The sequence below is a fragment of the Lucilia sericata genome, unplaced genomic scaffold, assembly GCF_015586225.1.
Source record: "Lucilia sericata isolate MDLA Ls3-8-SP2 unplaced genomic scaffold, ASM1558622v1 Contig001030F_arrow, whole genome shotgun sequence".
NCBI classification, from domain to species: Eukaryota; Metazoa; Arthropoda; class Insecta; order Diptera; family Calliphoridae; genus Lucilia; species Lucilia sericata.
The window spans coordinates 105,031-127,621 of record NW_023995011.1 but is presented as its reverse complement, the minus strand read 5'-3'; the positions used below and the strand labels follow the sequence as shown (position 1 = coordinate 127,621).

Here is a 22,591-nt window from a genome sequence, read left to right as displayed (position 1 = left end):
CTATAGACTAGACTATAGACTAGACTATAGACTAGACTATAGACTAGACTATAGACTAGACTATAGACTAGACTATAGACTAGACTATAGACTAGACTAGACTAGACTGTAGACTAGACTATAGACTAGACTATAGACTAGACTATAGACTAGACTATAGACTAGACTATAGACTAGACTATAGACTAGACTAGACTAGACTATAGACTAGACTATAGACTAGACTATAGACTAGACTATAGACTATAGACTAGACTATAGACTAGACTATAGACTAGACCTATAGACTAGACATAGACTAGACTATGACTAGACTATAGACTAGACTATAGACTAGACTATAGACTAACTAATAGACTAGACTATAGACTAGACTATAGACTAGACTATAGACTAGACTATAGACTAGACTATGACTACATAGACTAGACTATAGACTAGACTATAGACTAGAACTATAGACTAGACTATAGACTAGACTATAGACTAGACTGATAGACTAGACTATAGACTAGACTATAGACTAGACTATAGACTAGACTATAGACTAGACTATAGACTAGACTATAGACTAGACTATAGACTAGACTATAGACTAGACTATAGACTAGACATAGACTAGACTATAGATACTATAGACTAGACTATAGACTAGACTATAAGACTAGACTATAGACTAGACTATAGACTAGACTATAGATAGACTATAGACTAGACTATAGACTAGACTATAGACTAGACTATAGACTAGACTATAGACTAGACTATAACTAGACTATAGACTAGACTATAGACTAGACTATAGACTAGACTAGAGACTAGACTAGACTATAGACTAGACTATAGACTAGACTATAGACTAGACTATAGACTAGACTATAGACTAGACTATAGACTAGACTATAGACTAGACTATAGACTAGACTATAGACTAGACTATAGACTAGACTATAGACTAGACTATAGACTAGACTAGACTATAGACTAGACTAGACTAGACAGACTATAGACTAGACTAGACTATAGACTAGACTATAGACTAGACTATAGACTAGACTATAGACTAGACTAGACTATAGACTAGACTATAGACTAGACTATAGACTAGACTAGACTAGACTATATACTAGACTAGACTAGACTAGACTAGACTAGACTAGACTAGACTAGACTAGACTAGACTAAGACTAGACTAGACTAGACTACTAGACTAGACTAGACTAGACTAGACTAGACTAGACTAGACTAGACTAGACTAGACTAGACTAGACTATACTAGACTAGACTAGACTAGACTAGACTAGACTAGACAGACAACTACAGACTAGACTAGACTAGACTAGACTAGACTAGACTAGACTAGACTAGACTAGACTAGACTAGACTAGACTAGACTAGACTAGACTAGACTAGACTAGACTAGACTAGACTAGACTAGACTAGACTAGACTAGACTAGACTAGACTAGACTAGACTAGACTAGACTAGACTAGACTAGACTAGACTAGACTAGACTAGACTAGACTAGACTAGACTAGACTAGACTAGACTAGACTAGACTAGACTAGACTAGACTAGACTAGACTAGACTAGACTAGACTAGACTAGACTAGACTAGACTAGACTAGACTAGACTAGACTAGACTAGACTAGACTAGACTAGACTAGACTAGACTAGACTAGACTAGACTAGACTAGACTAGACTAGACTAGACTAGACTAGACTAGACTAGACTAGACTAGACTAGACTAGACTAGACTAGACTAGACTAGACTAGACTAGACTAGACTAGACTAGACTAGACTAGACTAGACTAGACTAGACTAGACTAGACTAGACTAGACTAGACTAGACTAGACTAGACTAGACTACTACTAGACTAGACTAGACTAACGACTAGACTAGACTAGAAGACTAGACTAGACTAGACTAGACTAGACTAGACTAGACTAGACGACTAGACTAGACTAGACTAGACTAGACTAGACTAGACTAGACTAGACTAGACTAGACTAGACTAGACTAGACTAGACTAGACTACTAGACTAGACTAGACTAGACTATACTAGACTAGACTAGACTAGACTAGACTAGACTACTAGACTAGACTAGACTAGACTAGACTAGACTAGACTAGACTAGACTAGACTAGACTAGACTAGACTAGACTAGACTAGACTAGACTAGACTAGACTAGACTAGACTACTAGACTAGACTAGACTAGAACTAGACTACTAGACTAGACTAGACTAGACTAGACTAGACTAGACTAGACTAGACTAGACTAGACTAGACTAGACTAGACTAGACTAGACTAGACTAGACTAGACTATAGACTAGACTAGACTAGACTATAGATTAGACTAAAGACTAGACTATAGACTAGACTAGACTATAGATTAGACTAAAGACTAGACTATAGATTAGACTAAAAACTAGATTATTTCAAAGATGCAAGCAGTGTAGACATTGTACTTCATAATGGCTTGGCCACATGTTGCAATACCAACTAAAAATATTCAGAAATATGTTGTGGGTAAGTTTTTCTTTAAACGCCTTTCAGACCTTGCCGGTTGCCACTACTATATTTTACGATCGATACGTAATACTTTCTCTGAGATGCGCTTCACTTATGAAATAGAGATATTTTCTAGCAAATGATTAATCCAAACACTTACAAATTTAGTACCCATATTTAAAAAAGTTCTCTTTCGTTTAGTGCTTAGTACTATTTAAAAATCTAGTTTTATTTTGTGTGATATACCCAAATATTTTTGTATATCTTGTTTTACGTTACTGCGTATATCGACCACAAAACCAAAACAAACTTTTGTATATTTCTCTTTAGAAGATGATTAATACTTCTTATCATCGTTTTAATAACTCGGTACTTTTTTTCGTATCGTTTAAAATATATATAAAGATATTTATATCTCATTGAGTATTTTTTTATAAATATGTACACCAACGAATGACTCAACAAGTAAGAAAGTATAAGCGAATATAAGATACCTTACACCAGCCTTAAGTAAGAAAATCCTAAAATAGAAGCAAGAATTCATTTTATTACAAATAAAACTCTTGGTTTGGTGGTTCTCGTAATCTGCTAGTTTAAGGATTAAAGTTTCTAAAGCTTTAAAGCTTCTATATACATATTTTAAGTGGTTAAAATCATTTCCGAATGTTTTAAAATTTATTAAATAGTAGAGCATCTTATATTAATCAAATCGAAAAGTAATTGAAAGTCGATATGTTTTAGAGTCGTTGTAATATTATTATTTTGTGGATGTTACAAACATCAGCGCTTTGCTGGATATAAAATTATTATCAATTCTCACAATGCCGTAAGTTTTAATAGTGTATGTGCTTCAAAAATAGAGTAGCCACTTCCCATTAGGAGAAAGCTTTTTTTCATACTATCTATGATCTCAATGCAATTTGCTACTTGTTTTTACAAAACAAAAATGCTTTTATAAACAACAAGGTGTTAAAGCTTTATCGATTTATACACACAATTTACAAAGTGTTATTTTTTATAATTATAATTTTCTACCCAAAACCTTTCAATATCAATTAAATGTTTTGAAAGATAAGAAAACTGGCGTTGGGTATTATACATACATTTCATATGAAAGAATCAAATCAAATTAGTAACTAAACAGTTTTGATCGAAGAAGGAGCTCTGAAATAAAAAACGAACGAATTATTTTTATTATTTTTATTAATAAAAATACAAATATGTGGGATACATCTAAGCAACCATTTCCTCCTCAGCCGCCAATGAATCCACAGATGCAGCCACAGATGAATCCACAAATGCAGCCACAACCTGCTATACAGGTGCAAGTATACAATATACCCGCTTCAGCGGTACCGCAATATCCGGCTGTTCAACCCGTACAGCAGAATGAGGGTTGGTTTAGACGCAATCAAAAAAATAAGCCACAATCAAACTCAGTGGGAACAGGTAAGAAAATATGTAAACATACATACATCAAAATTGTGTTTTAAAAAAGTAAACTATTTATTTACTTCTTTAACAAAATAATAATAAAATAAACCACCCCAAAAATAAAACATTTACTAAAATTAAATGTTTCTTGGTAATGGCTATCAATTAATATAGTGAATATCTTGATTTAAATTAACACATTTTTTCATAAAGATAAGAATACTCAAAATTAAAGCGTAAATAAATTTCTTGATTTTGAAACATATGGTTGGTTTCTTAGAATAATAAAAATGCAGACTTTTGGCATGTTTAACAATTTTGTAGAAATGTTTATCTGTTATCATTTTAATTTAACAAATTTTATCAGTTTATAAATAGAATTATTGACTAATAGCCTAAGTCGTATCATTTTTACATGTAAATTCCCCAAGTTTGTTGCTACAAACAATTTCTTTATATCTATCTATCTATCTATCTATCTATCTATCTATCTATCTATCTATCTATCTATCTATCTATCTATCTATCTATCTATCTATCTATCTATCTATCTATCTATCTATCTATCTATCTATCTATCTATCTATCTATCTATCTATCTATCTATCTATCTATCTATCTATCTATCTATCTATCTATCTATCTATCTATCTATCTATCTATCTATCTATCTATCTATCTATCTATCTATCTATCTATCTATCTATCTATCTATCTATCTATCTATCTATCTATCTATCTATCTATCTATCTATCTATCTATCTATCTATCTATCTATCTATCTATCTATCTATCTTCTATCTATCTATCTATCTATCTATCTATCTATCTATCTATCTATCTATCTATCTATCTATCTATCTATCTATCTATCTATCTATCTATCTATCTATCTATCTATCTATCTATCTATCTATCTATCTATCTATCTATCTATCTATCTATCTATCTATCTATCTATCTATCTATCTATCTATCTATCTATCTATCTATCTATCTATCTATCTATCTATCTATCTACTATCTATCTATCTATCTATCTATCTATCTATCTATCTATCTATCTATCTATCTATCTATCTATCTATCTATCTATCTATCTATCTATCTATCTATCTATCTATCTATCTATCTATCTATCTATCTATCTATCTATCTATCTATCTATCTATCTATCTATCTATCTATCTATCTATCTATCTATCTATCTATCTATCTATCTATCTATCTATCTATCTATCTATCTATCTATCTATCTATCTATCTATCTATCTATCTATCTATCTATCTATCTATCTATCTATCTATCTATCTATCTATCTATCTATCTATCTATCTATCTATCTATCTATCTAGCTATCTATCTATCTATCTATCTATCTATCTATCTATCTATCTATCTATCTATCTATCTATCTATCTATCTATCTATCTATCTATCTATCTATCTATCTATCTATCTATCTATCTATCTATCTATCTATTATCTATCTATCTATCTATCTATCTATCTATCTATCTATCTATCTATCTATCTATCTATCTACTCTACTTCTATCTATCTATCTATCTATCTATCATCTTATCTAATCTAGCTAATCTATCCGATCTATCTATCTATCTATCTATCTATCTATCTATCTAGCTATTCTATCTATCTATCTTATCTATCTATCTATCTATCCTATCTATCTACTATCTAACTATCTTATCTATCTATCTAATCACTATCTATCATTCTATCTATCTATCTAGCTATCTATCTATCTATCTACTATCTAATCTATCTATCTATCTATCGAATCTATCTATCTATCTATCTAATCTATCTATCTGATCTATCTATCTAATCTATCTATTATCTATCTATCTCATCTATCTATCGATCTGATCTATCTTGATATCTATCATTAGCTATCTATCCTTTACTACAGTCCGACTAACAATTTTACTTTCAATTTACAATTCTAATTTTATAGCAATCCTGATTTTCATTCGGGAGGTATGAATATGGCATGGAATCTCGGTCTGGGAGGAGCCTTTATTATAAATTATACATTGCCGCAACACTTGATCTTAAGTTGGTTTATTGGCGGTATAATTGGTGTAGTTGTTGGGGCAGTTGCCTGCAATCGTGTGCCGAAAAAATTACTAATGGTAAGTTTGCCTACTCCGTAAATTGTATGTTATGTTACTAAACACACTTTTACTTCTAGGGTTTAGCCTCAATCATGGTCACAATTGGCGGTATACTACAGGTTTCCGATCCCAATTCATATGATTCCATTCTAGCTTCTCGCTATATAAATGGCATAGCAGTGGGTTTAGTATTTCCGATGACATTTGTTTTGGTTGGCGAAGAGGTGGTGAAAAACATGCGTGGTATGAATGCCGCTTCTGTGGACACCATGTGCTTTAGTTGTGGTATGTTTATACAGATTATCTACTCTGTCACTTGGACCTCCAGCATTGAAGATTCCTTTCAAGCGATACAAATGTGTGGAGTGCTTAATATAATTTATGGAGTGATTGCCTTTTTTATGGGCTCCATGTTATTAATAGAATCACCTTTATTCTATTTGGCTCGGGGAGAGGAACAAATGGCTATTGATTCATTGAGACGTCTGCAGAGACCATTTACTATTACCTATGAAACGTATGAACAATTAGAGGAACACAAGCGATATTTGGCCGAGAGTAAAGAAAGATCTTTTTTGCAAAATGCTGCCTATGGAGTACCAGCATTGCTTAAACTTTGTTTCTATCGTGCTTTCATGGCTCTGGGATTTTCTTACTTTGTTAATTTTGCCTTTACATATTCTTCGATAGCAACCACACAACTCCAGACATATCCATTTATTTTGTATGCTTTTGCCCGCTGGTTGGGACCTTTAATTGTAACATTTACCATGGATTCTAGAGGCCGTAAAAATCCCATGATTATTGGTTTCTTCATTTGCACAATTTTAGCTTTCACCGTTGGCGGTATTTTTGATAACAAACTAAATTACATCGATATCGATTCCATGAATGCCGTCAAATATATATTGATCTTTTTCCAACTATTCGCCTCCATATCAATGACTTCGTGTTCGGCGTATTTGAGTGAAGCTTTTCCCTTGGCTGTCAAACCCTATTATGTGGCCATTGTTTTCATTGTGGAAATGTTGGTTCACATTATCTGTATTACCAGTATTAGTTCATTTATAAAAATTATTTTACATGTATCGGATTATTTCCTAACTTTGGGTGCTTTATCGTTGGTGTTTTTGGGCGTGGCTGTTTTTGTGATGCCTGAAACTAAATTGTACTCATTACGAGAATGTCTGCCGAAATTTAGAAAATTAAATAATTTCCGCAATTAATTTTATGTAAATATTTATTATTGTTAATAAATGTTTTAATCAAAAGCTTTTTAAATATTTTTAAGTTTTTTTTTCATTTAAATTTAAGTTGTTTTCAAGATATATAAATGTATGTATATTATTTGTTTAATAAATTTTAAAACTTATCTTAAAATGATAGTTTTACTTAACTTTTTCTCGTTATTTTGAAAATCATTCAATGGAATTTGTATAAAATTTCATGTTGAAATAAAAATATATCCATTTTAGCTTACAGAATATAAAATTCGCTCTTTTATCCCTAATATACTTAAAAGTCAGCAAACGCAACGTGGAGAAGAGCTATGCTATCAGTAACAAGTTTACAGCCGCTTTATAACAACACCCAAACGATTTCAGAGCAATTTTTAGAACACAAGTATTATGTAGTCGAAAGTAAATCAGAAACTTTTATACAAAATGCCATCTATGACTTTCCCGCTTTGTTAAAACTTTGCTTCTTTTATGGCTCCAAGTTTTTCATATTTCGTTAATTTCACCTTCACCTTTACAATGCATTTACAAACCGATCTTTATATATACCCCTATATATTATATGACTTCTCCAGATTACTGGGATCACTCATTGCATTCTTTACCTTAGATTCTAAAGGCCGTAAACCACCTGTAATTATGGGCTTCTTTATTTGCTCTGGTTTTGCATTCGCCATTGGCAGAATTTTTAAACGATTGATTTTTTTTCAAGCGTATTTAAGTGAAGCTTCCTTTGCCAGTTAAACACTTTTACATAGCAATTGTTTTCATAGTGGAAATGTTGATACATGTTATAATCATTTCTTAGCGTTTGGAGCGTTATTTAAGGAACTACAGCCCATTTTTATGTTTTCCATATAAAAATCGATTTTTCATGGAAAATGTGAGTGATCACAGATTTTCACTATATTCTCGATTGGAGCGTTATTTAAGGAACTACAGCCGATTTTATGTTTTTCATATAAAAATGGAATTTTCATGGAAACTATAATTGATCACAGATTATCACTATTTTCTTGATTGGAACGTTATTTAAGGAACTACAGCTGATTTTATATCTTCCTTGTAAAAATCGATTTTTCGTGGAAAATATGAGTGATCACAGATTTTCACTATATTCTCGATTGGAGCGTTATTTAAGGAACTACAGCCAATTTTATGTTTTCCATATAAAAATCGATTTTTCATGAAAAATATGAGTGATCACAGATTTTCACTATCTTCTTGATTGGAGTGGTATTTAAGGAACTACAGCCGTTTTTAAATTTTTCATATTAAAATCGGTTTTTCATGGCAAATATGAGTGATCACAGATTTTCAGTATTTTCTTGATTGGAGCGTTATTTAAGGAACTACAGCCGTTTTTATGTTTTTCATATAAAAATCTATTTTTCATGGAAAATACTAATGATCACAGATTTTCAGTATATTCTTGATTGGAGCGTTATCTAAGGAACTACAGCCGTTTTTATGTTTTTCATATAAAAATCGATTTTTCATGGAAAATATGAGTGATCACAGATTGTCACTATTTTCTTGATTGGAGCGTTATTTAAGGAACTAAAGCCGTTTTTATGTTTTCCATATAAAAATCGATTTTTCATGGAAAATATTAGTGATCACAGATTTTCACTATTTTTTGGATTGGAGCGTTATTTAAGGAACTAGAGCCGATTTTATGTTTTTCATATAAAAATCGATTTTTCATGGAAAATATCAGTGATCACAGATTATCACTATTTTCTTGATTGGAGCGTTATTTTAGGAACTACAGCCGTTTTTATGTTTCTCACATAAAAATCGTTTTTCTATGGAAAATATGAGTGATCACAGATTTTCACTATTTTCTTGTTTGGAGCGTTATTTAAGGAACTACAGCCGTTTTTATGTTTTCCACATATAAATCGTTTTTCTATGGAAAATATGAGTGATCACAGATTTTCAGTATGTTCTTGATTGGGGCGTTATTTAAGGAACTACAGCCATTTCTATGTTTTCCATATAAAAATCGGTTTTTCATGGAAAATATTAGTGATCACAGATTTTCAGTATTTTCTTGATTGGAGCGTTATTTAAGGAACTACAGCCGTTTTTATGTTTTCCACATAAAAATCGTTTTTCTATGGAAAATATGAGTGATCACAGATTTTCACTATTTTCTTGATTGGAGCGTTATTTAAGGAACTACAGCCGTTTTTATGTTTTTCATATAAAAATCGATTTTTCATTGAAAATTTGAGTGATCACAGATTTTCACTATTTTCTTGATTGGAGCGTTATTTAAGGAACTACAGCCGATTTTATGTTTTCCATATAAAAATCGATTTTTCATTGAAAATATGAGTGATCACAGATTTTCACTATTTTCTTGATTGGAGCGTTATTTAAGGAACTACAGCCGTTTTTATGTTTTCCATATAAAAATCGATTTTTCATGGAAAATATGAGTGATCACAGATTATCACTATTTTCTTGATTGGAGCGTTATTTAAGGAACTACAGCCGATTTTATGTTTTCCATATAAAAATCGATTTTTCATTGAAAATATGAGTGATCACAGATTTTTAGTATTTTCTTGATTGGAGCGTTATTTAAGGAACTACAGCCGTTTTTATGGAACTACAGCCGTTTTTATGTTTTCCATATAAAAATCGATTTTTCATGGAAAATTTGAGTGATCACAGATTTTCACTATTTTCTTGATTGGAGCGTTATTTAAGGAACTACAGCCGATTTTATGTTTTCCATATAAAAATCGATTTTTCATTGAAAATATTAGTGATCACAGATTAGCATTATTTTCTTGATTGGAGCGTTATTTAAGGAACTACAGCCGTTTTTATGTTTTCCATATAAAAATCGATTTTTTATGGAAAATATTAGTGATCACAGATTATCACTATTTTCTTGATTGGAGCGATATTTAAGGAACTACAGCCGATTTTATGTTTTCCATATACAAATCGATTTTTCATTGAAAATATTAGTGATCACAGATTATCACTATTTTCTTGATTGGAGCGTTATTTAAGGAACTACAGCCGATTTTATGTTTTTCATATAAAAATCGATTTTTCATTGAAAATTTAGTGATCACAGATTATCACTATTTTCTTGATTGGAGCGTTATTTAAGGAACTACAGCCGTTTTTATGTTTTCCATATAAAAATCGATTTTTCATGGAAAATTTGAGTGATCACAGATTTTCACTATTTTCTTGACTGGAGCGTTATTTAAGGAACTACAGCCGATTTTATGTTCTCCATATAAAAATCGATTTTTCATGGAAAATTTGAGTGATCACAGATTTTCACTATTTTCTTGATTGGAGCGTTATTTAAGGAACTACAGCCGATTTTATGTTTTCCATATAAAAATCGATTTTTTATGGAAAATATTAGTGATCGCAGATTATCTCTATTTTCTTGATTGGAGCGTTATTTATGGAACTACAGCCGTTTTTATGTTTTCCATATAAAAATCGATTTTTCATGGAAAATTTGAGTGATCACAGATTTTCACTATTTTCTTGATTGGAGCGTTATTTAAGGAACTACAGCCGATTTTATGTTTTCCATATAAAAATCGATTTTTCATTGAAAATATTAGTGATCACAGATTAGCACTATTTTCTTGATTGGAGCGTTATTTAAGGAACTACAGCCGTTTTTATGTTTTCCATATAAAAATCGATTTTTTATGGAAAATATTAGTGATCACAGATTAGCACTATTTTCTTGATTGGAGAGTTATTTAAGGAACTACAGCCGTTTTTATGTTTTCCATATAAAAATCGGTTTTTCATGGAAAATATGAGTGATCACAGATTTTCAGTATTTTCTTGATTGGAGCGTTATTTAAGGAACTACAGCCGATTTTATGTTTTTCATATAAAAATCGATTTTTCATTGAAAATATTAGTGATCACAGATTAGCACTATTTTCTTGATTGGAGCGTTATTTAAGGAACTACAGCCGATTTTATGTTTTCCATATAAAAATCGATTTTTCATTGAAAATATTAGTGATCACAGATTAGCACTATTTTCTTGATTGGAGAGTTATTTAAGGAACTACAGCCGTTTTTATGTTTTCCATATAAAAATCGGTTTTTCATGGAAAATATGAGTGATCACAGATTTTCAGTGTTTTCTTGATTGGAGCGTTATTTAAGGAACTACAGCCGATTTTATGTTTTTCATATAAAAATCGATTTTTCATTGAAAATATTAGTGATCACAGATTAGCATTATTTTCTTGATTGGAGCGTTATTTAAGGAACTACAGCCGATTTTATGTTTGTCATATAAAAATCGATTTTCTATGGAAAATATTAGTGATCACATATTATCACTATTTTCTTGAATGGAGCGTTATTTAAGGAACTACAGCCGATTTTATGTTTTTCATATAAAAATCGATTTTTCATTGAAAATTTAGTGATCACAGATTATCACTATTTTCTTGATTGGAGCGTTATTTAAGGAACTACAGCCGTTGTATGTTTTCCATATAAAAATCGATTTTTCATGGAAAATTTGAGTGATCACAGATTTTCAGTATTTTCTTGATTGGAGCGTTATTTAAGGAACTACAGCCGTTTTTATGTTTTTCATATAAAAATCGTTTTTCTATGGAAAATATGAGTGATCACAGATTTTCAGTATTTTCTTGATGGAGCGTTATTTAAGGAACTACAGCCATTTTTATGTTTTCCATATAAAAATCGGTTTTTCATGGAAAATATGAGTGATCACAGATTTTCAGTATTTTCTTGATTGGAGCGTTATTTAAGGAACTACAGCCATTTTTATGTTTTTCATATAAAAATGGATTTTTCATGGAAAATTTGAGTGATCACAGATTTTCAGTATTTTCTTGATGGAGCGTTATTTAAGGAACTACAGCCGTTTTTATGTTTTTCATATAAAAATCTATTTTTCGTGGAAAATATGAGTGATCACAGATTTTCAGTATTTTCTTGATTGGAGCGTTATTTAAGGAACTACAGCCGATTTTATGTTTTTCATATAAAAATCGATTTTTCATGGAAAATATGAGTGATCACAGATTTTCAGTATTTTCTTGATTGGAGCGTTATTTAAGGAACTACAGCCGTTTTTATGTTTTTCATATAAAAATCGATTTTTCATGGAAAATATGAGTGATCACAGATTTTCAGTATTTTCTTGATTGGAGCGTTATTTAAGGAACTACAGCCGTTTTTATGTTTTTCATATGAAAATTGATTTTTCATGGAAAATTTGAGTGATCACAGATTTTCACTATTTTTTTGATTGGAGCGTTATTTAAGGAACTACAGCCGATTTTATGTTTTCCATATAAAAATCGGTTTTTCGTGGAAAAACCGATTTCAGTATTTTCTTGATTAGAGCATTATTTAAGGAACTATAGCCGTTTTTATGTTTTTCATATAAAAATCTTTTGTACTTTTTGAAATAGGTGATAACACCCAAAAATATTGGTCCTATACCTTCGTTTCCGAATCACTTTCTGAGTGGATTTAGCTATGTCCGTCTGTCTGTATGTCCATGTAAATCTTGTGTGCACACTACTGGTCGCAATTTTCAATATAATTTTATTAAATTTAGGGCATACTCCTCTTGTGGCTCTCTTTTGACTCTTTTGGCTTTTAACGCTCTTAAGTCTAAATGATATTGCCGATATTGTTATTGTTTAAGATAATCAACAAATAATAAAACTACATATAATTAAATAAATAGTACACAAACATTGTTTAATAAAGAAAGACGTATGTAAGTAAGTAGTGAGAATTTATAAATGATTAATTATGTTAGAAGATATTTTGAGCAGATCAAATTCGTAAAATGTTAAAAATAACTTTAGGGGATATTACCCTTAACACATTTAATTGAAATCAACATTTATTTTTGTATATTTTTTGCAGTTAACATATTTTCGAATTTTTACACTTATAATACTCAAGCATGGTGGTAGGGACTACGCAACATCCTCAGGACCAGCATCAAGTATATAGTATACCCACATCTTTACCATCAACACAACAAAATGAGACCTGGTGGAAACTTAACCGTAAAAATAGGCCACAAGCTAATTCTGTGGCAACAGGTAGATATATTTAAAAAAAAATAGTTTAAATTTATCCACAATAAATATAGAAAATTCTACAAAATTTTCCTTGAAAGTGTCCAAAATAATAAGATACATGTGTTATAATTTAGCTATCAAACTCAACAAATGGAATTGTTTAATATTAACTATCAATTATATTTTTTCTTTTTTGTTTTTGTCTGAAGATAACACTAAATAATCAGAATTAGAAAGTCATTGATTAGCTTATATCAGATACTCACGCCTTAGTAAAGTTTTTATACCCTACACTAATATAGTGGATTAGTGGTGGTATGCATTTGTGCTGATGTTTGTAATATACAAAAATGTTGGGCCAACAACCTTAAAACTTTTACAGCCTCATTTGATCCTAGTCCCCATAGGAATACATACCATCCTACTAACCACGAAAGTCTTTTTGTTCTGCTTCCGTTGAGATCACCCCAAGGGTCCTCCTCACCGTTCCATTATTTCAATTATACGCTTAAACTGATATCAATCACCCTTATTACATTCTGGCTGTCAGAACATATGTTAACCCCTTTTAAGCCATATTTAACCCAATCCATTTTACCTATTTTGGAATAGCACAGACTTTCGGTATCTGGGTATTCATTGTATATATATATTCAGCCCCGTTTTGTCTCCTAGTTTAGATCCATCCGTTTAACAACATATTCCCACAGTGGTTTGCTCTAATGTACCGCTTGTACTCCTATTTGGGTGCAATGTTTCGCAGTTATCAACAATTAATATTTTCGGTATGCGATCAAATACTTCTGGTGTCCGATGTCCAAATTTCCAGTATACATTGTTAACGGATTTGCTAAATTTACCTAAAGATAAAAGCATTTAGGTTGTGATTAAATGCAACATTTAAATCTCCAGAGAGCGGCCTATAATTGATACTATATGAGGCCATAAATGCAGATCTATGTTCGGACATAACCAACAATATTATCATAAATATTTTTATACATATATATTCTATATTTCTTATATTGCAGCATCATTCATATTTATATCGGGTGGTATAAATATGGCATGGAAACTTGGACTATCGGTAAATTCCAATACAGGTTTCTTGTTAACAGAAAGAATGGTTTCAAGTTGGTTTGAGGGTGCCTTAATTGGTGCCATAGGTGGTGCTTATTTCAGTAAATATTTTCCCAAGAAACTATTAATGGTAAGTTATAATCATTTTATATAAAAATCAAATTAGTAATTTAAGTTTTTTTTACAATCTTTTTCCAGTGGATGTCATCAATGCTAGTCTTTATCAGTGGTATATTACAGTTGACTGATCCAAATTCATATGATACTATAATGGCTTCTAGATACCTAAATGGACTTGCTGTCGGCTTCATATTTCCCCTGACATTTGTTTTAATTGGCGAAGAGCTTATAAGACCACTACGAGGTTTCCACGCCTGTAGCGTCGATACAATATCATTTAGTTGTGGTATATTTATACAGATTATTTATCCCAAATTATTTTCCAATGATCCTGAGGCCCCGTTTTCAGCAACTCAAATGTATGGGGTACTCAATATAATTTGTGGTATAATAGCATTCATTCTGACAACTATATACCTAATAGAGTCTCCCATTTTCTATTTGCTACGTGAGGACGAACGCATGGCCTTAGACGCTTTGAAAGCTTTACAGAAACCTCATGAATTAACCGCTGAAATCTACGAACAGTTGGAGGAACACAAACGTTATTTGGCCGAAAGTAAAGAAAAAACATTTAAGGAAAATGCCATCTACGGTATACCAGCTTTGCTAAAACTATGTTTCTATCGTTCCTTTATGGCTCTCGGATTTTCATATTTTGTAAATTTTGCTTTTGCCTATTCTTCGCTAGTTACCGCAGAACCCAATACATATTTTTATATACACATTTTCTATGCACTTGCAAGATTATTAGGTCCATTGATTGCCTCATTTACTTTAGATTCCTTAGGCAGAAAGCCAATTATGATTATAGGTTTCTTCGGTAGCACAATTTTGGCCTTCAAAGTGGGTGCTATTTTTAATAATAAACTAAATTATCTCATAGTCGAGCGCATGAATACCGTCAAATATGTTTTGGTCTTCTTTCAATTGTTCTCCTCCATGTCAATGGCTTCGTCATCGGCCTATTTGAGTGAAGCCTTTCCGTTGCCAGTCAAACGCCATTATTTGACCATTGTATTCATGGTAGAAATGCTGGTTCACATTATAATTAACTCATGCAAAGATCTGTTTGTTGTAAATAATTTATTCTGTATCTCGGATTATTTCATAACGTTGGGTTCTCTCTCGCTGGTGTTTTTACTGATGTCAATATTTATAATGCCAGAAACTAAATTGTGCTCTTTACGTGAATGTCTACCGAAATTTAGAAAATTTATAAACTTTTAATAAAAAACGATAAATAACGTACTCAGCAAAAGAACTAAAACTATTTTTGTTTTTTATTAATTCAGAATTTCGTGAGTAAATCGAAAAGAAATAACAATTTAGAATTGGGGATTTCCCGGTATAAAAAGGTTATATGCCATTTTTATAATTTTATCTTGTAGCATTAAAATTAGAAAATACTTAAATTGTATTTTATCAATTTATCGATTTTTTTTATAAATTTTATTGAAGGGTTTTTAGCATTAACTATGACGCCAACAACTATAAAATACTTCTTCACTCCCGTTTGTAAATAATGATTTTATTTAAACATCGAATATACGATAAGATATGGGTAGAATTGAGTATAACTAAAAAAAATATAAAATTTCGAAAACTAAATTATTGCGTTTGAGCAATAATGCGTTCCAGAGCATTAAGATAATTGATTGTTTTGTGGTTTCTTGAGATTTTTCTGAAATAAATAAAGTTACATTTATTCAGGGCATATTGCTTATTTAAAAAAATAAAACTTAAAATCGTGTGGCAAATATAGTATTTTCAAAATCAGGGATATATATATATGTATTAAAATCTAAAGTCTCACACATGCAAAAACAATCTTAAACCTAATAAACCCTTTCAACTTTAATGGTATTACAGAAAGCACTCTTTAAAGTTCTGATTCTTTTAAACAACAATAAAAACTAAATAATCTTATCAATATTTGCCAATACTCACCTGTATCTTGGACTAGGGTTAATCGAGACGCTAAGAGAGAGAATATTATACTTTTTATACCCTACACCACTTCAGTGGGGGGGGTATATTGGGTTTGTGCTGATGTTTGTAACGCACAATAATATTGTTCCTATACCAATCGGCTCAGAATCATTTTCTGAGTCGATTTAGCTATGTCCGTCCGTCTGTCCGTCCATGTAAACCTTGTAATCAAACTACAGGTCGCAATTTTGAAGATAATTCAATGAAATTTCACATGATCTTCTATTGTCCCAGGGACGAAGCCTATTGAAAAGGGTTAAGATCGTTCCATTATTTCACCTAGCCCCCATACAACTGAACCCCCCAATAGGGCTTGTAAACATTGTAATCAAACTACAGATCGCAATTTTGAAGATAATTCAATGAAATTTGGCACATGATTTTCTATGTTCCCGTAAACGAATCCTATTGAAAATGGTTAACATCGGTCCATTATTTCACCTAGCCCCTATACAACTTAACCCCCGAATAGGGCTTTTAAACTTTTTAATCAAACTACAGGTCGCAATTTTGGAGATAATTCAATGAAATTTAGCACATGATCTTTTATGGTACCGTAGACAAAGTCTATTGAAAATGGTTAACATCAGTCCATTATTTCACCTAGCCCCCCGAATAGGGCTTTTAAACTTTGTAATCAAACTACAGGTCGCAATTTTGAAGATAATTCAATGAAATTTGGCACATGATCTTCTATGTTACCGTAATCGAATCCTACTGAAAATGGTTAACATCGGTCCATTATTTCACCTAGCCCCCATACAACTGAACCCGCCGAATAGGGCTTTTAAGTTCATAATTATGTTTAATATACTCATATCTCGACAAAAAGCTGCAAAAACCAAGTTCTATACAAGATTTGATGACCCTCACAAAATCCATAGTAATAGGTCCTCATATGACCCTAGCCCCTATAAAAAGCCCCCATCAAAATTTCACTTAAATGTCCACAATTTTATTCAACAATAAACGGCTTAAGTATGTATATCTGAGGCAAGGTACAATTCAATTTAAATGCTTTATTATGGCAACTAAATCACATTATATTTTTGTCAAAGGTGTAGGGTATTATATGGTCGGCCTTGCCCGACCATAATTTCTTACTTGTTTTTTTTTTTTTTTTTTTTTTTTTTGATAAGCCCCAATTGTATACTTTCGATATACATCCATACTTACACATAAGAATTATAGTTGGGAATTGTAAATAATATGAAATATTCGAATAAATTCATTGCATTCCAAACAGTGTCATATTAAGCGTTATATCCTAAGCATGAGGAATTAAATAAATACCTAGTAATGAGTCCATTTATGATTATTGTGTGATTTAAATATTTAAAATAAATCGATCATTTTATAAAAAAATAATTGCAAAAAATAATCTAGAAAATGTCTTTGTTGCCCACTATTAAAGAGGAAGATAATAATACTACATGGCTGAAACAGCTATGGCAATGTCGCCTTCAATTTGAACTAATGATGCCAGGTAATAAAGGCCATAGAAAAATGAATGCATATTTCATAATTGTAAAAATTCTTTGTCTCAATTTAAAGCTGCCATGGTTTTTCTTGCTGGCGGTTTAAAAATGTGTTGGTCTGTATACGAATTACCATCGGCACAATATGATTTGGATTTTGATCCTAACTTCTTAACAATCGTATGGTTTATTGGTGTCATTATGGGTGTCTTGGCGGCATCGCTGTTCGTAGGACGAGTAACGAAAAATATTTCTCATGTAAGTAGTTTGTTTTTCGTAGAAATTACGGTAGCATATGTGAATGTGATAATTTAGTGTAACAATTTTGTATGTCTGAAATCCCCTTACAAAAACATGATTTTAAACTGAGACGTTAAAAGATTCACTATTCATGGTCTACAATATAGAATCTTATATTCCAGACATGGAACATTTGAAATGTGAAAAAGTAACAACTATGTATAACATTATAAAGTTTAAAGGCCCTACGTTAGTAGCCTATGGAATAGCAATTTGAATAGTTTATGGAACGCCCTATACACAGAGGGAAAAGGGACACGCCTGGGACCAAATTGACACCAAAGAGTTTATAATTTTTCAATAACATCTGTTGTCAAAGTATATACATACGTACGACAACACTATGTAATATTGACAGCGCAACGTTGTTAACATTGCAACGGATTGTTTGTCAATAGTGAGCTTACCACGTTTGTTAACATTTAGACAACAGATGTGTATAAAATTTAGATTTCGACAAAGAATTATTGCAATGTTGTCAACATTACATAGTGTTGTCGTACGTATGTATATGCTTTGATAACGGATGGTATTGAAAAATTATAAACAGTGTGGTGTCAAACTGGTACCAGGTGTGTATATTTCTTTTTCCCTCTGTGTAGACTAGTCAATTGACTAAGGAGTAGTATTTTGTCTACTCTAAGGAGTTTTATGTATGGACTAGTCCGTTGTCTACTATTTGGTCCAGTATATGAACTACAAACTTATCTATGGACTAGCCTACGAAGTAATTTATTGATTGGTTCATGGATTAGTTAGTTAGTTAGTTAGTTAGTTAGGTAGTTAGTTAGTTAGTTAGTTAGTTAGTTAGTTAGTTAGTTAGTTAGTTAGTTAGTTAGTTAGTTAGTTAGTTAGTTAGTTAGTTAGTTAGTTAGTTAGTTAGTTAGTTAGTTAGTGTTAGTTAGTTAGTTAGTTAGTTAGTTAGTTAGTTAGTTAGTTAGTTAGTTAGTTTAGTAGTTAGTAGTAGTTAGTTAGTTAGTTAGTTAGTTAGTAGTAGTTAGTTAGTAGTTAGTTAGTTAGTTAGTTAGTTAGTTAGTTAGTTAGTTAGTTAGTTAGTAGTTAGTTAGTTAGTTAGTGTAGTTAGTTAGTTAGTTAGTTAGTAGTAGTTAGTTAGTTAGTTAGTAGTTAGTAGTTAGTTAGTTAGTTATAGTTAGTTAGTAGTTAGTTAGTTAGTTAGTTAGTTAGTTAGTTAGTTAGTTAGTTAGTAGTTAGTTAGTTAGTTAGTTAGTAGTTAGTTAGTTAGTTAGTTAGTTAGTTAGTTAGTTAGTTAGTTAGTTAGTTAGTTAGTTAGTTAGTTAGTAGTTAGTTAGTTAGTTAGTTAGTAGTTAGTTAGTTAGTTAGTTAGTTAGTTAGTTAGTTAGTTAGTAGTTAGTTAGTTAGTTAGTAGTTAGTTAGTTAGTTAGTTAGTTAGTAGTAGTTAGTTAGTTAGTTAGTTAGTTAGTTAGTTAGTTAGTTAGTTAGTAGTTAGTTAGTTAGTTAGTTAGTTAGTTAGTTAGTTAGTTAGTTAGTTAGTTAGTTAGTTAGTTAGTTAGTTAGTTAGTAGTTAGTTAGTTAGTTAGTTAGTTAGTTAGTTAGTTAGTTAGTTAGTTAGTTAGTTAGTTAGTTAGTTAGTTAGTTAGTTAGTTAGTTAGTTAGTTAGTAGTTAGTTAGTTAGTTAGTTAGTTAGTTAGTTAGTTAGTTAGTTAGTTAGTTAGTTAGTTAGTTAGTTAGTTAGTTAGTTAGTTAGTTAGTTAGTTAGTTAGTAGTTAGTTAGTTAGTTAGTTAGTTAGTTAGTTAGTTAGTAGTTAGTTAGTTAGTTAGTAGTTAGTTAGTTAGTTAGTTAGTTAGTTAGTAGTTAGTTAGTTAGTTAGTTAGTTAGTTAGTTAGTTAGTTAGTTAGTTAGAGTTAGTTAGTTTAGTTAGTTAGTTAGTTAGTTAGTTAGTTAGTTAGTAGTTAGTTAGTTAGTTAGTTAGTTAGTTAGTTAGTTAGTTAGTTAGTTAGTTAGTTAGTTAGTTCTATAGGTACCACTGTAAACTTTCAATTTGTACTCAAAAACATCAAAGGGGATTAACATTAGATTAAATTTATTTTTGGATTAACTAATCTGATTACAAATTTGCAATTGATTGCGGACTCAAAACCCCTCTCTTATTCTTCGGTGTGTTTATTTAATTCATTTATTTCCTTATTTCCTCTTTTATACAGATTTTAAGTGGATTTTTCTTAATTGTTGGTGGTATATTATTTATCCTTATGCCTACAACGTACATTGCAATTGCATTCGGTTGCATTTGTGAGGGCATAGCTTTTGGATTACTACAATTGCAGGCATTTGTTAGTGGCGCGGAGGTAGCTAGCAAAGATATACGTGGTTTAGTTATGTCAACCGAACGTTGCTTTATATGGTTTGGAATTCTACTGCAACTGACACTCACATATATTTGGTATACTTTTGAACCCCCAACTGGCCATACAATGCATGTGGATCAAATACATGGCATTGTGGTTGCATGTTTAGGTGTCACTGTTATTCTATGGACATTTAAACTACGTGCTGAATCTCCTCTGCTGTTGCTGCAGCAGCAACGTGATGTGGCAGCAGCTGTGGTATTGCAAAAGCTACAAGGAACACATGTATCAAACAATGAAATGAAGCGCCTGCGTGAGGACTATATGCAGTTATTGTCTATGGATGTTGACGATAGTTGTTGGTTTATATTTCGCAAGTACAACTTGCTGCCACTAATTAAAGTATTTATTCTACGTTGTTTTGTTGCCATCTCTATGTCTCAGCCATTCAATCACATTTTTTTATCCGCCAGTTGGCTGGGCTTTGATTGTGACATGAATTGTTTGTACACACTGACAATGGCCGGCCTTTTGGGCAGTCTACTGGGTGGCCTAGTTATCGATCGTTATGGACGTCGCAGATTATGTGTCGTTACACTTTTGCCTGCCACCATCTTTATGTTCATTGCGGGTGGCATTATGGATTACTTGACACAATCTCAAATTGCCATCATACCCACCGATTTGGAAATTGTTTCCATACTTATACTTCTGTATCAGTTCATCATATGTACTGGAGTTTCTACAACTGCCACTGTTTATCTATCGGAGGCATTCACCGTAACACAAAAGCCCAAATGTATCGCTGTCGTATTGATTGGAGAGAATTTACTTCAAATCCTATTGTCGGTGATTTCATTTAAGACGACCGTCAGTGCAACTGCTTTGTACTTTGTAATGGGTGTAATGTGTCTACAATTGGGATTGTACGTGTTCCTTTGTATGCCGGAAACAAAAAATCTAACATTGTATGAGTGTTTGCAGAAATTTAGAGGAATTTCTTTGAGTAAATAGAAAAGAAAGAATGAATATGAATTTAATCTGGTTTAAAATTTAATAATTTTATTTAATTTATTGTGTGCATTTACATACATATGTATAAAGTATTTTTTATTAAATATTTAAATAGATTTATTTAGTAATAAACACCAAATTTAAACTTCACACATTCATAATTAACCAGTATATCTAAATTAAAGAATTTCTTTATAAAAGATTTTCGATTAATTTTCCTTTTATAGATAATTTTTATAAAATTTCTTTTTATATATGTTTGATATTTTTTATAGGAAACTTTTAATTAATTTTCTTCTTATTTAAAATCTTCAACAAAAAATTTCAATATTTGTTCTATTTTTATAAAAAATTTATTTTTCTTTTTCTATTTTTATAAAATAGTTGAATATTTTTTCCATTAAAATAAATTTTATTGCATACAAAATTTTCAACAAAATTTGCTTAGAAAAATTATTCAATGAATTTTTTTATAAAAAATTTTTGATAAATTTTCTTTTTACAGAATATCAAACATCGTTTTCTATGAAAACAAATGTATTGAAATTTTTCTATAAAAAGAATATTTATAAAAAATTTTCTATCTGAAGTTGATTTTTTTATAGAAAATTTTAAATTAATATTTTTTTTTATAAAAACTGGTCGAAAATTATCTGTAAAACGAAAATTAATAAATGTTTAAAATATTTGCTCATTATAGATAAATTTTGATAAATTTTCGTTAAATACACCATTATTTATAGAAAAATGGTTGATTTAGAAGTAATATTTTAACTTTAAGAAAAGAATTCGGCAAATTGAAGACATAAATACTTTATGATATTTTTAAATTAATTATTTACACATTTTGAATAA

At 30.9% G+C, this 22,591-nt stretch overlaps 3 protein-coding genes across 4 annotated transcripts; all 3 read left to right on the top strand.

Moving 5' to 3' along the window:
- The first annotated feature begins 3,627 nt into the window (after nucleotides 1-3,627).
- Nucleotides 3,628-7,385, top strand: LOC119609659 (sugar transport protein MST8-like). Its single transcript, XM_037964515.1, has 3 exons — nucleotides 3,628-3,979; nucleotides 5,944-6,112; nucleotides 6,172-7,385. The coding sequence occupies exons 1-3, from the start codon at nucleotides 3,741-3,743 to the stop codon at nucleotides 7,318-7,320; spliced, it is 1,557 nt and encodes a 518-aa protein (XP_037820443.1). The 5' UTR covers nucleotides 3,628-3,740; the 3' UTR covers nucleotides 7,321-7,385.
- Nucleotides 7,386-13,060: 5,675 nt separating this feature from the next.
- On the top strand, nucleotides 13,061-15,886 carry LOC119609660. 2 transcript variants are annotated; one of them, XM_037964517.1, is made up of 4 exons: nucleotides 13,061-13,111; nucleotides 13,264-13,445; nucleotides 14,456-14,634; nucleotides 14,703-15,886. In XM_037964517.1, exons 2-4 carry the CDS (start codon nucleotides 13,304-13,306, stop codon nucleotides 15,852-15,854), a joined length of 1,473 nt encoding a protein of 490 aa, XP_037820445.1. In that variant the 5' UTR covers nucleotides 13,061-13,111; nucleotides 13,264-13,303; the 3' UTR covers nucleotides 15,855-15,886. The 2 variants fall into 2 exon arrangements, with proteins under 2 accessions (XP_037820445.1, XP_037820444.1); XM_037964516.1 differs by having other exon boundaries at nucleotides 13,070-13,115; nucleotides 14,703-15,876.
- Nucleotides 15,887-17,850: 1,964 nt separating this feature from the next.
- Nucleotides 17,851-21,897, top strand: LOC119609661 (D-xylose-proton symporter-like 1). The gene is made up of 3 exons (XM_037964518.1): nucleotides 17,851-18,102; nucleotides 18,171-18,352; nucleotides 20,579-21,897. Exons 1-3 carry the CDS (start codon nucleotides 18,006-18,008, stop codon nucleotides 21,734-21,736), a joined length of 1,437 nt encoding a protein of 478 aa, XP_037820446.1. The 5' UTR covers nucleotides 17,851-18,005; the 3' UTR covers nucleotides 21,737-21,897.
- Nucleotides 21,898-22,591: the final 694 nt, after the last annotated feature.

Coding starts and splice junctions, on each gene's coding strand:
- LOC119609659 (XM_037964515.1), top strand. CDS start 3,741: ATGTGGGATACATCTAAGCAACCATTTCCTCCTCAGCCGCCAATGAAT. Junction 3,980..5,943: donor GTGGGAACAGGTAAGAAAAT/ATGTAAACATAC, acceptor TAGCAATCCTGA/TTTTCATTCGGGAGGTATGA. Junction 6,113..6,171: donor TGCCGAAAAAATTACTAATG/GTAAGTTTGCCT, acceptor TTTTACTTCTAG/GGTTTAGCCTCAATCATGGT.
- LOC119609660 (XM_037964517.1), top strand. CDS start 13,304: ATGGTGGTAGGGACTACGCAACATCCTCAGGACCAGCATCAAGTATAT. Junction 13,446..14,455: donor AGCTAATTCTGTGGCAACAG/GTAGATATATTT, acceptor CTTATATTGCAG/CATCATTCATATTTATATCG. Junction 14,635..14,702: donor TTCCCAAGAAACTATTAATG/GTAAGTTATAAT, acceptor ATCTTTTTCCAG/TGGATGTCATCAATGCTAGT.
- LOC119609661 (XM_037964518.1), top strand. CDS start 18,006: ATGTCTTTGTTGCCCACTATTAAAGAGGAAGATAATAATACTACATGG. Junction 18,103..18,170: donor ATTTGAACTAATGATGCCAG/GTAATAAAGGCC, acceptor CTCAATTTAAAG/CTGCCATGGTTTTTCTTGCT. Junction 18,353..20,578: donor TAACGAAAAATATTTCTCAT/GTAAGTAGTTTG, acceptor TCTTTTATACAG/ATTTTAAGTGGATTTTTCTT.